General features: G+C 41.1%; 1 protein-coding gene across 4 annotated transcripts in view; it reads right to left on the bottom strand.

Annotated features, from left to right (window-relative positions):
- Positions 1-4,100: 4,100 nt before the first annotated feature.
- The window catches only part of HELB (DNA helicase B), a 30,440-nt gene continuing 19,033 nt past the window's right edge, over positions 4,101-15,507 (bottom strand). The window contains exons 11-14 of one of the 4 annotated variants that reach the window (XR_004324612.1): positions 15,291-15,434; positions 11,292-11,377; positions 10,419-10,638; positions 10,171-10,304 (exon numbers count right to left, since the gene is read on the bottom strand). Coding sequence is in view for 3 of the 4 variants with exons in the window: in XM_006186019.3 (XP_006186081.2) it covers positions 4,685-4,789; positions 9,810-10,304; positions 15,291-15,434 (744 nt within the window). In the remaining variant the exon portion in view is untranslated. Of the gene's footprint in view, positions 4,790-9,809; positions 10,305-10,418; positions 10,639-11,291; positions 11,378-15,290; positions 15,435-15,507 lie in introns of those variants that run through there. The other 3 variants (XM_006186019.3, XM_032493356.1, XM_032493358.1) reach the window with 3 other exon arrangements.

Below are 15,507 nucleotides of genomic sequence, written 5' to 3'. Positions count from 1 at the left end.
TAAGATGCTGATAAAGAAACTGAAGAAGACACAAACTTATGGAAAAACATACTGTGTTCTTGGGGCTGAAAGAATCAACACTGTTAAAATGACCATACTACCCAAGGCAACCTACAGATTGAACGCAATCCATATCAAATTACCAATGGCATTTTTCACAGAACTACAACAAAAATTTGAGATTTTTGTATGGAAACACAAAAGACCCTGAACAGCCAAAACAACCTTGAGAAAGAAGAATGGAGCTGGAGGTATCATGCCTCCTGATTTCAAACCATGCTACAAAGCTACAGTTTCCAAAACAGTATAGGACTGGCACAAAAACAGACACACAGATTAATGGAACAGGATAGAGAGCCCAGAAATAAACCCACGCACTTATGGTCAATTAATCTACAACAACGGAGGCAAGAATATACAGTGGAGAAAAGACAGTCTCTTCAATGAGTGGTGCTGGGAAAATGAGAGCTGCATGTAAAAGAAATAAATTAGAACATTCTCTAACACCATATACAAAAGTAAACTCAAAATGGATTAAAGACCTAAATGTAAAACCAAGTACTATAGAACGCCTAGAGGAAAACAGGCAGAACATTCTTTGACATAAATCGCAGAAATACTTTTTTGGATCCATCTCCTAGAGTAATGGAAACAAAAGCAAAAACAAATGGGACCTAATTAAATTTAAAAGCTTTTGCAAAGCAAAGGAAACCATAAACAAAACAAAAAGACAATCTGGGAGAAAATATTTGTAAACCATACAACCAACAAGGGATTCATTTCTAGAATACATAAAGAGCCCTTACAACTCAATAACAAACAAACAAAACAGATGACACAGTCAAAAAATGGGCAGAAAACCTAAACAGACATTTCTCCAAAGACATACAGAGGACCAATTGGCACGTGAAAAGATGCTCAACATCGCTAATTGTTAGAGAAATGCAAATCAAAACTACAATGAGGTATCACCTCACACCAGTCAAAATGGCCATCATCAAAAAGTCTACAAATAACAATAAACGCTGGAGAGGGTGTGGAGAAAAGGGAACCCTCCTATACTGTTGGTGGGAATGTAAACTGGTACAGTCACTATGCAGAACAGTATGGAGGTTCCTTAAAAAATGAAAAATAGACTTACTATATGATCCAGCAATCCCACTCTTGGGCACATATCCAGAGGGAACTCTAATTCAAAAAGATAAAATGCACCTCAATGTTCATAGCAGCACTATTTACAATAACCAAGACATGGAAATAATCTAAATGTCCATCATCAGATTACTGGATAAAGAAAATGCAGTTTACTTACACACATTTACACACACACACACACACACACACACGAATATTACTCAGCCATAAAAAAAAGAATGAAATAATGCCATCTGCATCAATATGGATGGACCTAGAGATTATTAAGTGAAGTAAAAATATATCACTTATAAGTGGAATCTTAAAAAATGGTACAAATGAACTTACAAACCAGAAATAGACTCAGATATAGAAAACAAAGTTATGGTTACCAAAGGGGAAAGGGAGGGGAATAAATTAGGATTTGGGGATTAACATATACATACGACTATATATAAAATAGACAAACAACGAGGACCTACTGTAATAGCACAAGGAATTATATTCAGTATCTTGTAATAACTTATAATGGAAAAGAACCTGAAAAAGAATATATATACACACACATATATACATACATACAACTGAATCACTTTGCAGTACACCTGAAACTAACACAGTATTGGTAAATCAACTGTACTACAACTTTTAAAAAGTATGAAACTTATATTCTGAAGCTACAAAGCACTGTTGAAAGAAATAAGAGAAGACATAAACAGAAAGACATCCATGTTTATGGAAGTTAATATTGCTCTCCCCAGATATGCAGATTCAACACAAACATCATCAAAATCCCAGCTGGCTCCTGTCAAAATTGACAAGCTGATCCTAAAATTTATATGGAAATGCAAGGGACCCAGAAGAGCCAAGAAATCCTGAAAGAGAAAAATAAATTGAAGGACTCACATTTCTTGATTTTAAACCTGCAAAGCTCATGAAGACCCATGGCACTGGCATAAGGATAGATGTATGGACCAATGGAACAGATGGGAGAATCCAGAAATAAACCCTCACATTTATAACTGATTTTTTGAAAAGGATGCTAAGACAATTCAATGGGGAAAGAATAGTCTCTTCAAGAAATGGAACTGGAACAACTGGATATCCACATGCAAAAGAACAGAGCTGGGCGACTACCTCACCACATAAAAAAATTAACTCAAAATGAATCAAAGAGTGGGGAGGGTATAACTCAAGTGGTACAGCATGTGCTTAGCACAAGGTCCTGGGTTCAATCCCCAGTACCACCTCTAAAAAATAAATAAAAAATAAAAAAATAAAAATAAATGAATCAAAGAGCTAAATGTAAGACCTAGAACTATCAAACTCTCAGAAGAAAAAATAGGAGTAAGTCTTCATGACTTTGGATAAGCAATGGTTTCCAAGATACAGCACCAAAAATAGAAGCAACCTTAACTACAAAAATACATACTTTGGGCATTATCACAATTAAAAACTTGTGCTTCAAAAGACACCACAAAGAAAGTGAAAATAAAATCTACAAAATGGGAAAAATTTTGCAAATAATGTTTCTAATAAGAGATTTGTGTGTCTGTAGAATATATAAGAATACATGCTCCACAATAAAAAAATATCATGTCCAATTTTTAAGTGGACAAATCATCTGAATAAACATTTCTCTGAAGAAGACATACAAATGGCTAATAAACACATGAAAAGATGATCAACATCATCAGCCAAGAGAGAAAATGCAAATCAAAACCGTAACGATATGTCACTGCATACCCACTAGCATGGCTCCAATTAAAGTCAGACAATAACAAATGCTGGAGAGAAAGGAGAAACTAGAACCCTCACACCTTGCAGGTGTAAATGTAAAATGGTACAGCTGCTTTGGAAAACAGTTTGGCAGTTCCTCAAAATATTAAATATAGTTACCATATGACCCAGCAATTCCACTCCCAGGTACACACCTGAAAGAAGTGAAAATATACACCCACACAAAAGCTTGCACACACATGTTCACAGAAGCATTAGTTGTGATAGCCAAAACGTGGAAACCACCCAAATGTCCATCAACTGATGAATGGATGAATTCAATGCAGTATATCCATACAATGGAATATCTGGTAATAAAAGGAGACGGAGGCCTTCCGCCTCACTGTGCTACTGAAAGTAACGTGGACCACCAGCAGCAACACTGGAGCCACCTGCAAAAATTCAGCCAAGGCTCCTGATCTCATTGCATCAGCCCAAACCAGCATGGCCTGATTTGGAAAAACAACCTCAACATATGCCGCCAGTTTTCCATCAGTACATGAGGTATATGGCTTCATCAAGTTGGACGGAGCGATCCTCCTTGACTGGATTATCCAAGACATCTACCCAGTAAAAGAAATAGTGCTAGCTCTTTGTACATATATATTTTTTTAATCTTAGAAAAAAAAAGATGAAGCACTGTTAACATGCAACACTGCTTTATGTAAGTTTCAGCATGAAGTCTGAAAACATGTGACATCAAAGCAGTCAGTAACAAGGGATCATATATTGTATGAACCCACTTACATGAAATGTCTGGAAGAGGCAAATCAACAGAGACAAAGCAGGTCAGCAGTTCTGGGCTGGAGGGGATAACGGGATTAGAGTGAGGAGGTAAAGGATTTCTTTGGGGGATGATAAAAATGTCCTAAAATCAATTGTGTTGGCTGCACAACTCCTGAACTTACTAAAAGGCACGCAGTTGTGTAAGTGGGTGAGTTGTATGTGAATCATATCTCGCTAAGGCTATTTTTAAAACATTGGGATAACAGGTAAATTTTTCCTGATTGTTTTCTTTTTACCATTTAATAATAAATAAAACTCAAAAAAAAAAAAAAATCAAATCACTGTGAGAGAAAAAAAAAAATCCCAAAGTGGAATATCTTCAAAACAAGGCACTCTCAGAAGAAATGATGATTACGCGACCTGACAGACACCAGCTAAGGCCACCGTGGTAATTACACTGCAGTACAGCAGTACTGCATCAACAGGATGCACATCGTACACTTACACAACAGTAATGCCAGGAATATCTCAAATTAAGAAAACAAAAACAAAACACAGTGTGCTTCCAGCTCAGAAGGAATTTCCAAGAAAACGTACCAGGTGCAGTGGGCTCAGGCAGCAGTGACAGAGCAAGTGGCAGCCTTGTGAGATGCCGCTTTGCAGAAGACACAATGTCCTAGAATGTGTGTCAATTTGAGAAACAATTAGATTTTATCTTTACCATTGCTTCAACGCATTAGCAAAGATCACCGACAATGATGGAAGTTAGTAAGGCATTATTTTAAAAATAAAACACTTTATAAAGTACAGAGTTTTAAAAATATATAACATTTTTCCCTCATACATATGACCAGTGTTACCAGTTCTCATGATGACAGATGTTGAAATTACGGTTTTGATGAAATTAATTGAAAACACCTGCTAACACAAACGCCTTAAAACTCCAGTTAAAAGACATCCTCTTTTCTCTTGATCCTTTGAAGCCATGATGTTCATTTTGTGTTGAATGGAAAAAAACAATTATTTTGAGCAGTCTGAAATAAAATTAACTTTCTTGATTATTTGTAGGTTTGAAAAGTTGCCTGGGGGTTAAATTATTTAGTCTCAAATTCTGAAATTTAGAAGACACTTGTGGAGATGATTCTTCCACCTGTTGGAATAACAATAAAAATAAAGTTAATTTTTTTTTTAAATGTAGTCATTCTACCCTGTGTTCTCCTATTCCCTCTGACTGCTTCTCAGAAGACATCATACATTTTCCCCACCCCTTGGAAGTCTTGAGCAGACCAGAGCAATCATATGTCATCCTTGCAGAATCACGTCTGCTTTTGTTCATTGTAGTAACCCCAGTACCTAGCTCTGCGACTGGCATGTAGAAGTGACTACTTGCTGAATGAGTACATACAGCTCATTTCTAAGGGCATGGTCAGGGTCCACTACATAATCTGGCAGCCCACTGCAAAATTAAAATGTGGGCCCCTTGTTCAAAAACTGAGTTTCAAGATGGCAACCACAGAACATTAAAACAAGCGTAGATTCCTTCTAAGCATAAAGCCGTATATAACCGACTGCCTGGACTGCATGTCCACAACATCAACTACGGGTGTGGTTAAGACAAAACACCGCAAGTCCACAAGTGTACTCCTGGTACCATTAGTGATTGCCAAGCACAAGCCAGTGGACCAGTACAGTCACGAGGAAGATTAACCACCACAGGTAAAGAGAAAAATAAGCACAATTCAATTAGTCCTTCTCCATGCTAAATCTGTTCCATTTACAGAGGACTGGGATGGTTAATTTTATGTGTCAACTTGGCTAAGCCACAGTACCCCAATATTTGATCAAATACTGTCCAGATGTTTCTGTGAAGGTATTTTTTAGATGAGATTTTAACATTTAAATCAGACTATGAGTAGAGTGGATTACCCTCCATAACACAGATGGGCTTCATCCAATCAACTGAAAGCTTTAACAGAAAAAAGTTTGGCCTCCCCCCTAGAAAGAAGGAATTCTGCCAGCACCACCTTCCAGACTTGAAATGCAACATCAACTCTTCTCTGGGTCTCCTATCTGCCAGCCTGTGTGCAGACTCTGGACTCCACTATCACCAGCCCTCAGAAGGCATGAACCAACTCGTTAAAATAAATCCAGATTGGTAGATCAGATAGATTAAACAGACTAGATAGATAAATAGACAGACAGACATACAGACAGAGGCACATCCTACTGGTTCTGTTTCTCTAGGGAACCCTGAGTAATAATAAGGACTCTCTTTATTCAGGGACCATGTGATTATGTCCTTTCTAGTTTTTTTGTTTTTTGTTTTTCAAGTGAAAATGTCAGTTTCTTTCAAAACTTTTGGAAATCACTGCTTTATATATGATAAATTTTAGCAATACTTTACACACGTTTTTATTTAAAGGTCATTTTTATTCTCCCTCCCTCGCCCCTCCCCCTTTTCTTGGTGCTGGGAGGCTAGGGGAAAAAAAAAAATCAGGTCAGCATTTTCTTTTAGGACTTTTTCTCAAAACCCAAAGCTATTAACTGATAGAAAGGCAAAAGCTCTCATCTAGAAGGGAGGCGCTCCATCATTTCGGTTGCTGGTGCCTGTAGACTTTAAATGCAGATTTGCTCTCGGGCAGCAATGTGAATGTGGAGGACGGGCACATGGGCAGCCCCTGCCACTGGCTGTGGTCTCTTACAAATGACGTATCTCAGTGCACCTGAATGTGTAGAATTACAGAAACCCAGAAATTCTTAACTTATCAGTCCCAAAGCTCTGAATTCTAGTTTCCTCATTTCTAGGGATTCTTGTAAATGCCACATGCTTTTGGCAAACCACCCCCTTCAGTTAGAGGACTTTGCTTGTGCCGCTGCCATTATGCAGCGGTATCGGCGAGCGCGCGCAGCCCCATCATCTCTCTGTGTTCACAGACAGTCTGTGTCGCTGGTCTCCACCAGAGCTTCAAAGCTATGGCCAGCTCAAAACTGAAGGTGAACAGCGCTGCCAGTTTGTCTTTGTACCATCATATAAACCATCCTTCCCCCATCCCATGCTGGTGCTAAGAAATAGAGAGCAAGAAACTTTTAGAAAAACTCTCCTTGGAATCGCCTATCTTTTCTGCTCCAGGTCAAAAGCCTTGTCTATCCCAGGATCTTTGCAAGAGGTAACGTAATTAATTTCCAAAAAAGATGTTTTGCTGAGATGGGAAGTCCATATCAAAGAGTTGATCTGGAGCACAGAATGAGACTTAGCATCAGCAGTGATCCTCCTACTTTGAAAAAGAAAAAAAGGAAAAACTGTTTTCTGCTAGGTCCACTTTTATCACCTTCCCCACACAGGATGGGAGGAGGCAATCAGCTGAGAACTATTTCATCTTCCTGCCATTAAACCCAACATACCGCACCCCTTTCCTTCTGGTTATAGTGGAAGATGGGTCCCCTGTCCCCAATCCTACCTAAGGGAAACCTCTACCTATGCCCTTGATTTTCTCCAACTCACCCACTTCAGGACTCCATTCCTGCAATCATCCCCTCTCTGAATCACAAATTTCTTGTTTTCCATTGGATCATTCTCCATTGGAGCAATACCCCAGGATGCTTTAATGTACCCATCCAAAATCAATCGATTGAAAATTCCTTCCTTGACCCAAGTGCGCCAACCTGATACAACCCCCTCTCTCTGCTTCTTTTTCACAGCAACCTTCTTCAAGAATTCTGCCTCTACTGCTTCCTCCACTCTCACCTCTGATTCTCTGACCAGTCCACTCTAAGCTGGCTTTTGTCCCCTCCCCACCACCTCAGTCTCCCTCCTCTTTCACTCATACTTCTTTTCAGTCTCCTTTGCCAGTTCCTCCTCCTCTGCCAGACCGCTAGAAGTTGGGAGTACCCCCAGAACTGTCTTAAGGCCCCTTCCTCTATCTGTGGTGTCTCTGGAAATTAACCCAGCTAGTCCTTTAATTACCACTATAAGCTACTGACTCCTAATTGGACACTTCCCATCCTAACCTACGCTGAGACCCTAAACACCTCTACCAGCCACTGACTTGTAACATAACTGGTAAACATAACATGCCAGAAGAGAACCCTCTGCTTCCCCAAACCCTCACATCTTTCCCATCTCAAGAAATGGCACTGCAGTTCACCGACTTGCTTCAGCCAGAAAGCAGGGAATCGCCCTGGATTACACTGTTTTACCCCCTACGCCCAATCGGCAAGTCGTAGAGGCTCCCTCTCCAACCACGTCAAGCATCCAGCCACCTCTCATCCCCCTCCAGGCTCTTTCACTGCTTTCCCTGGGACAATCCCCTGATTCCTGCTCTCAGCTCCCTTCCCACAGGCCACTCTCCACACCAGCCAGAGGGCTGGTTTTTAAGCATACATTAGATGATAACACACCTTGGCTTAAAGCCCCCAAAATGGATTCCTGATGCAAGTAGAATAAAATCCCAGCTGCCCCTGTGGCTTTACCTAGCCCTCTAAAATCATCAGCTGTACTCTCTTCCTCGTTTATTAGGCACACTGGTCCCCCTTCCTCAGCCACCAAGGTCACGCCCTTTGCGGGCTTTCATCTCCCACACCCTCTGCAGGGGTGCTCTTCCTCGGGGCCTCACCTGGTGGCTGCTTTGCAGCATTTAGTGCTCAGCTCACATATCACCTCCTCACTGAGGCCTGACCTGACCACCGTGGCCAAGCAGCACCTCCTGCCCCTCCTCACCATCCCTACCTCATTACCTTTACTTTCTTTGCACTTTTTCTTGATCTGCAAACTATTTTCTCCGGTATTTACTGCCTATGACCCACTGGGACAATGTAATGTCCATGAAGCCAAGGACCCGTCTGTTTTTCTCCCTCTAATATTTAGATCAGTGACTAGCAAAGGACCTAAATTTTCTTTTCGCATCCTGAAAGAGGGGAGGCAGAGAGAAGGCATCTTAGTCAAGTTGCAACTTTAAATCAAAAGGAAGAGATGAGAATAAGTTTGGTTCAATTTAGTGAATTAACAGAATAGGCTGAGCAAAGCAAAAAAAGAATAGTAGAAAATAAAATGATGCTGGGAAAGATGGAATTAAATGGAGAAAGGTTTCAAATGCCAAGCTGGATCGTCTGGAATTTATGTTGTAGGCACTAGGGAGCCACTGAAGGCTTGTGAACAAAGGAATGAGCTGGGCAATTGGGAGGGGGGGAATTTGATAAGTGTGTAGTGGGCATTAGCAGAATGGGAACAAGGGAGGGGAAGGCAGCCAGGTCAGCAATGATCCAAGAAGATAAGTATCTAAAACAGCACAGACTAAACATGATGGAAGAAATCTCTGAGAGACATTTTGCAATAAACCCAGCAACTAACCAGAGATAAAGAGTGAAAACAAGGTGATCTAAAGTGACTCCGAGATTTTAAACCTGTGTTAAGTGGGAGACTGAAGTTTGAAACGGAGAAATCAAAAAAGTGAGTAAGATGTTGGGCTGCGGTTCCAGAAAGTTTCCAGAAAGGCAACTTTAAGGAACAAATACATAGATGGGGGTGGTGTCGGGGGTGGTTCATTACCTCCTGTTCGGCGTTAAGAGCATTCAGGTCAAAGACCAAGTTACCTACAGAGCCTGGCTGTCTCGTGGGCCACCCGTGCAAGAGTGGGAACTGTCACTTCGCTTTGAGTGCCCGGCGCCCAGGAGTCAGAGAGGCAGGGGAGGTGGTAGGCAAGGTAACACTGAAACCGAGGGAAGGAAACAGTGAAACAACAACTGCAGTCAAAAATATGAACTGTCAGGGGGAATAGTCCAGAATAGGACCTAAGAAAAGGCCTCTGAAGTTGACAAGATGACGACTGGGACCAGCCGCTTCAGGGGAGCAGGGGGGACAAAGCGTGACTACGGCCTAGGAAAGAGAGGGGACTGATGAGGAAGATGAGGAGAGAAGGTGCAGAAGGACTCAGAAGTCTCTCCTGCACACCGCCCCCCACCCTCAATGGTCCCACTCAGGTGGTCCAGGGTGCCAGCCTCAAGCAGCATGAGGAGCATCAACCAAGATCAAGATAAGATCAACCGGGCACAGGAGAAGGGAAATCTGACTGTAAGTCCTACAGCATTGCGGAGCGTCATTAACAAAAGTACACAGTCATTTACAAGCACACTGAGGCCAGCAGCGTTGCGGTAACCCCCCACATCAGTCCTACCATAAGCATTTTGTTTGGACTCTCAGCGTCATGCGTGCAACATGATCTTTTGGACCCTCTCGGTTTTGATGGATCCTCCTTTGTATCCACTTCATCGGGTGAAGAGCATTTCCATCCTTCCGTGGGGGTCAACACCCTGTCGTCAGCCGCAGAGGCCCCGCTTCTGGGGACGTCACTGGTCACCACGGCAGTCGTGCTGGGAGGGAGTGGGGGTGCTGGCGGCTGTGTGCTGGGTCTCCTGCTGTCTCCAGTGCTCTCTGGCGGGGATACAAAATCTGCTGGAGACGCACCACTCATGGAAAGCTCGTTTTGCAAAAAATGCTTTAAACGAGTTTTTCTGGGAACACTGTGTCTCATAATTGCGCTCCGAAGCTGAGACTCTTCTGCAATGACGTACACTCGGCAGCGGCCCCTGGTCACTGCCGTGTACACGTGCTGCCAGTGCTGGCGGCCCGCCTTCCCAACCACATACACCACCGTCTTCTCCTCGGACCCCTGAGAGGGAACAATGCACGAGGGAGATTAACATTGCACAGTGGGTTCATGTCTTCGGACAGCTTACACAAGGAGGAAGGACAAGTCCCCCAAGGGCTCTCAAGTGCCTTCTACCTGGCCGGAGTGTCCGTATGAACCCATCTTACAGGTTCCGTTTCATTCATTATCCCAGAACTCCTGTTGTCTCATCATGCTGCTAAGTGTGGTGTCACATATCCACAACTGGCTTGTACAAACCCAGCAATACACTTTAGACTGCACGCTAAATCTTCCCTAATAAGAGAATTTGAAATGGATGTGCAGGCTTCATGTAAATGTGTTATCCCACTGTTACCTATGTAACAAAAAACGGACACATGAAATATCCAATAATAAACAGATATTTCTCTTTCTCAAGTATCTCTATGTGTTGCAAACATCAAAGATGCTTTTAAAATATTATGACAACATTTTTAAAACTTGATACATATATATAAAAGAATGATCACAACCATGGAACACAAAATAAAATGACTCTGATCCAAAAAATACAAAATGAACATAAACGTGTCACAAAAACAAATCATGAAGCAAGAAGAAAATTCTACCAAAAACTTTACCAGCCTGTTGCCAAATGGAGAGCCTATGGATCATTTTTTTTTTCTACGTTCCATCTTTTCCCAATGTTGAACCATTTATTACTTTATCAAGATAAACAAAAAAGAATGACGAAACTTTGTCTTTTGGGCTTAGCAAACCAAGAGCTGTATGGGCAAGAAAAATGCCCAGTGTCACCAAGTAACTGTGAGAAAACAGTAACAAATTGGGGCTATTCTCAGTCCCCATATTTTTAGTGCCAATATAAACTAAGAAGGGGTTTGAATCATTCTCTCTCCCAATGCTCCTACAGTCCCCCTGCTGAAGGAAGAATTGTGGGGACACAAATGACAAGATGAGGCATGCAGAAAATACAAATCCACACGAGGAAAATAATCAACTTGTACACACCATGTATGTCCACCTTCCTGGACACAGAGGGTTTGAACCAACTGTTCAGGCGATGAGAGCTGGATAAATACTTCCTTCCAAAGCTCCTGAATTTTGGAAATGAACTTAAATAATAATTATAGAAGTGCTAAATACATTTGCCAGAGACACAGCACCACTTCCCCTCACCCTGGACTTTATATTGTGTTTTCCTAAACACGGAAGTGTCTACCTAAACTTAGATAACTGAGTTCTTAATCATCAATTACGTACCACTGAGAAAAATGTAACAGCCGCACCACTGGTCTCCCTGAACCCACACTTACTGCAAGACGCTGTCCTCACAGCAGCCACAGGGGTATTTGTAAAACGCATATCCAGTCACATGAGACTCTGCTTATAACCCATTAATGGCTCCCAGGCTCTCAAAAAACAAAACAAAACAAAAACCCATCTAATTCCTTAGTACAACTCTTACACAGTCCTTCAAGAGTCAGCCTTGGTCCTGTTCCCCTCCCTCCTGCCTCCCTTCCCACGGCCAGGCTCCACCAGCACAAGGAACTTCCTCATGGTCCTGCCTGTGCCCCCCAGTACGTGGCCTCCATCTGACCCACTTCCGGATTAGCTACACATTCACATATTTTTTTAAGTTAATTTATTTATTTTTTGGTGAGGGGAGGTAATTAGGTTTATTTAGTATTTATTTATTCTTAGAGGAGGCAATGGGGATTGAACCCAGGACCTCACGCATGCTAAGCATGCGCTCTACCACTAGAGCTATACCCTCCCCCCACGTACTTCCTGTGTCACAGAATTTGTGCCAACTGGAATGTCACCATCTGCCTCCTTAGCTGCACTGACTGGACTAGAAGCTCTGTGAAGGCAGGACTGTCTTGCTCACTGTCCTTTATCAGGTGTCTCACTGAATGAAGGAGGCTAAAAATTAAATTGTCAGCCAAAGGTGTGCTCAGAAAGCGGGACCCGGGCACCTACTTTTACCTCAACAACCTGCTATAAATCATCTGTTCATGTCTTTAAATCTTCCTCAAATCATTAAGAACTGTCAAACGTCTTAAAGGAGGCAAGTTTTATTTACTTCCCTAAATTTGCTCTGAAATTCAACAACTTGTATGAATAGACACACACCATTAATACCGTCCGGGATTTTAGGGACCTAGAATCAGTACTTCCAGCTTTGCAGGCCAGATGGTCTCCATGGCAACCACTCAACCCGCCCTTTTAGCGCAGGCACAGCCTTAACCAATCTGTAAATGAATGAGTGACTGTGGTGCAATAAAATTTTTTTTTTTTTTTACCAAAACAGGTGGAGGGCCAGATTTGGCTTCCATATTGGATAACACGGTCCTAGAAGGCCCTAGGAGGCGGCCTGGCCCATATGACTTCTCTGACCTCCTTTCCTGTCATTCTCCCACCCTGGCCTCCTAGCTGTTCCTGCTTCTCAAACCTGCCAGATGGCCTCCCACCTTAGAACTCTGGCCCTGGCTATCCTCTCTACCTACTACGCTCTTCTCCCAGATATTTATATGGTTTAACTTCACTACCTCCTTCCAGTCTCTGCTCAGATACCACCTTCTCAGTGGGGCCTACACTGACCACCTATTTAAAATTACAACTCACCCCCACCCCTCTTCCATAGCATCTTCCACCTTCCAACATGATACACAGTTTACTTATTTTTTTAGATTGCGTCTGTCACTACCCTTTCTCACCAAATGGAAGCCTCACATTGGCAAGTATCTGACTATTTCACAGACAGAGAAGAGAGTCTGACAATATGTATCTGTTGAACTGAACTCGGAAGAGCAAACCATGCTGATAGAACAGTCACAAATGTTCTCCGAGGTAAGTGATACTATTTCAACGAAATAAGAGCCAGAGGCATTGAAAATAACATTCCAAGGTACCTACTCCAACCTCCATACGGTAATAATAAAAGACCTCTTCACTACTTATTCATCAGAAATGCAAAGACAGACTGGATTATAAATATGAGGAAATCTCCCAGAAAATAGGCCAAAATGCTAATGAGATGGAAAATAGGAGAGACTGGTAAGAAATTCAAGTGACCAGTTCTGGAGGTCCTATAGCCATATAACAGAAATTCTAGAAAGAAAAAAACAGCAAGCTGAAGATGAGATAATGAAATTATTTAAGAAAACGTCTCCAAATTGAAGGCTATGAGTTTCCAGGATTCCAAAGTCCCCATCGTAAAGGGGAGAAATTTCTCCAGGATCTCACAGATGGGAATATCTGCACTTCTTAACAACTGTTTGTTTGAATTCAGTAGACACAGTCAATTGACCGTTTCTCTCTTTGCTTTGGGAACTTTGGCCTTAAGGGAACTTAAAAGCCAAATCTGCAGTCCACATTAGCAAGCACACAGGACAGTGTGCACACCGGCATTCCAACCCACTCCCGGCCGGAATCCTTCTACTGTCTTTACCTTTATTTTCCACTTGACATCATTTCTTTATCTTTTAAAAAATCATGCTGAATAGTGGGCATTTTTTGTAAGCCATTTCAAATTCTTTTTGGAACCAAGATGAGGTAATAAACAAAACACATTCACTTAAAAAAAAAACCCACCTCTGCTAATTAATGTTTATCTTCTACTAGACGATACAGGCTACGCTACATAACATGTTGTCATAAAAATGAGGGTCGATGCAGCTTTGTCATTAGAACAACATAACATCAGAGAGAGGGGCTCAGAACACCGATATAAATAACGGAGCCACAAATAACTTACGAGAATTCAAGAATATTAAGGTTTAAAAGCAAGCTGCACCAGGGAAGGGATAAACTGGGAGTTCGAGACTTGCAAATACTAACTACTACATATAAAAAAGATTTAAAAATTTCTTCTGTATAGCACAGGGAACTATATTCAATATCTTATAGTAACTTATAATGAAAAAGAATATGAAAACAAGTATATGTGTGATCATGCATAGCTGAAACATTATGCTGTACACCAGAAACTGATACACTGTAAACTGATTATATTTCAATTAAAAAAAAAAGTTGCACCAAATGCAGTGTGGTGTCCAGAATGAGCTTCTGGAATAGAAAAAGGACATTCGTGGCAAAGCTGGTGAAGTCCAAATAAAATGTGTTACTTACTTAACAGTATTGTACCAATAGTAATTTCTTAGTTTTGACAAATACACCATGGTTATATAAGATGCTAAGATTAGGGGAAGCAGGGTGAAGCGTATATGGGAACTCTCAGTACTAACTTCCCAACTCTTCCGTAAATATAAAATTATTCCTAAATAAAAAGTAGTTACTTCACAAGGGTGAAGAAGGGGATACATTCATCAAAACTCATCCTGCTTTGTAATTAAAATGTGTATGTAAATCATACTCCAACAAAGTTGGTTAAATAAACAAAAGGCAAGTTGCAAAAAATATACAATCACTACCATACCATTTATGTAAAACCTGACTATCCTGTTTCTGTCTGAATGGACACATTCAGGTCAGAAATCACCGCTGAAGAGGGTGGGAAGGCCTGGGACCAGGGGCGGGCAAGTGAGGCACTTACTTTGGGCCCAAAATTTAAGAGGATGCCAAGAAACAAAGCAATCAACTTAAGTAAATTCAAAACAATAAAAATTTAGAGCAAAAAAGTTCCACGATGAACAAAATATCAAAATTAAAGAAAAAAAAAAGACCTGTAAGAGTGCCACACCAAGTGACACTGGAGACAGAAGCAAGAAGGAAATTCAGTCGTCCTGACCCTGACCCCTCTCCCTGGGGGGAGGAGAAGGCCTGCAGGATGAGGCTTTAACTATACCGTCGTAGCTCCTGAAAATAAAGAGAACTCTGAAGCAAAAAGAGCAAAGCATTACTGTCTGTACACTAGTTTCTGTATTTTTGTACATTTTGTCTAATCAATAAAAAATAAAAGCAATAAAAATGAGGAAGAAAATAATGCAAAGTACTCTATCTTAGCAAGCAAGCTATTTAAATGGCCTTATATAAGTCCATTCTTACCTGAAAAGTGTGAATAGTTCTTGCCCATGCATGTTTTATGTGACAATATTGCATTAGTTTCCCAAAATCCACCGTTACTTCCAAGCCAGCCATATTATTAATGGTCAAAAATCTTTTCTTTCCAAAGGTTACATCAATTTTATCCTGTCACCAAAACAAGTAACTGTTTTGTATGTTTTCAACTATGTACATTGTAAAGATATTCTATTTGGGGGTT

The sequence above is a fragment of the Camelus ferus genome, chromosome 12 (genome assembly GCF_009834535.1).
Source record: "Camelus ferus isolate YT-003-E chromosome 12, BCGSAC_Cfer_1.0, whole genome shotgun sequence".
NCBI classification, from domain to species: domain Eukaryota; kingdom Metazoa; phylum Chordata; class Mammalia; order Artiodactyla; family Camelidae; genus Camelus; species Camelus ferus.
The sequence above is the reverse complement of the archived record's forward strand: the minus strand, read 5'-3'. Positions and strand labels throughout refer to the sequence as shown.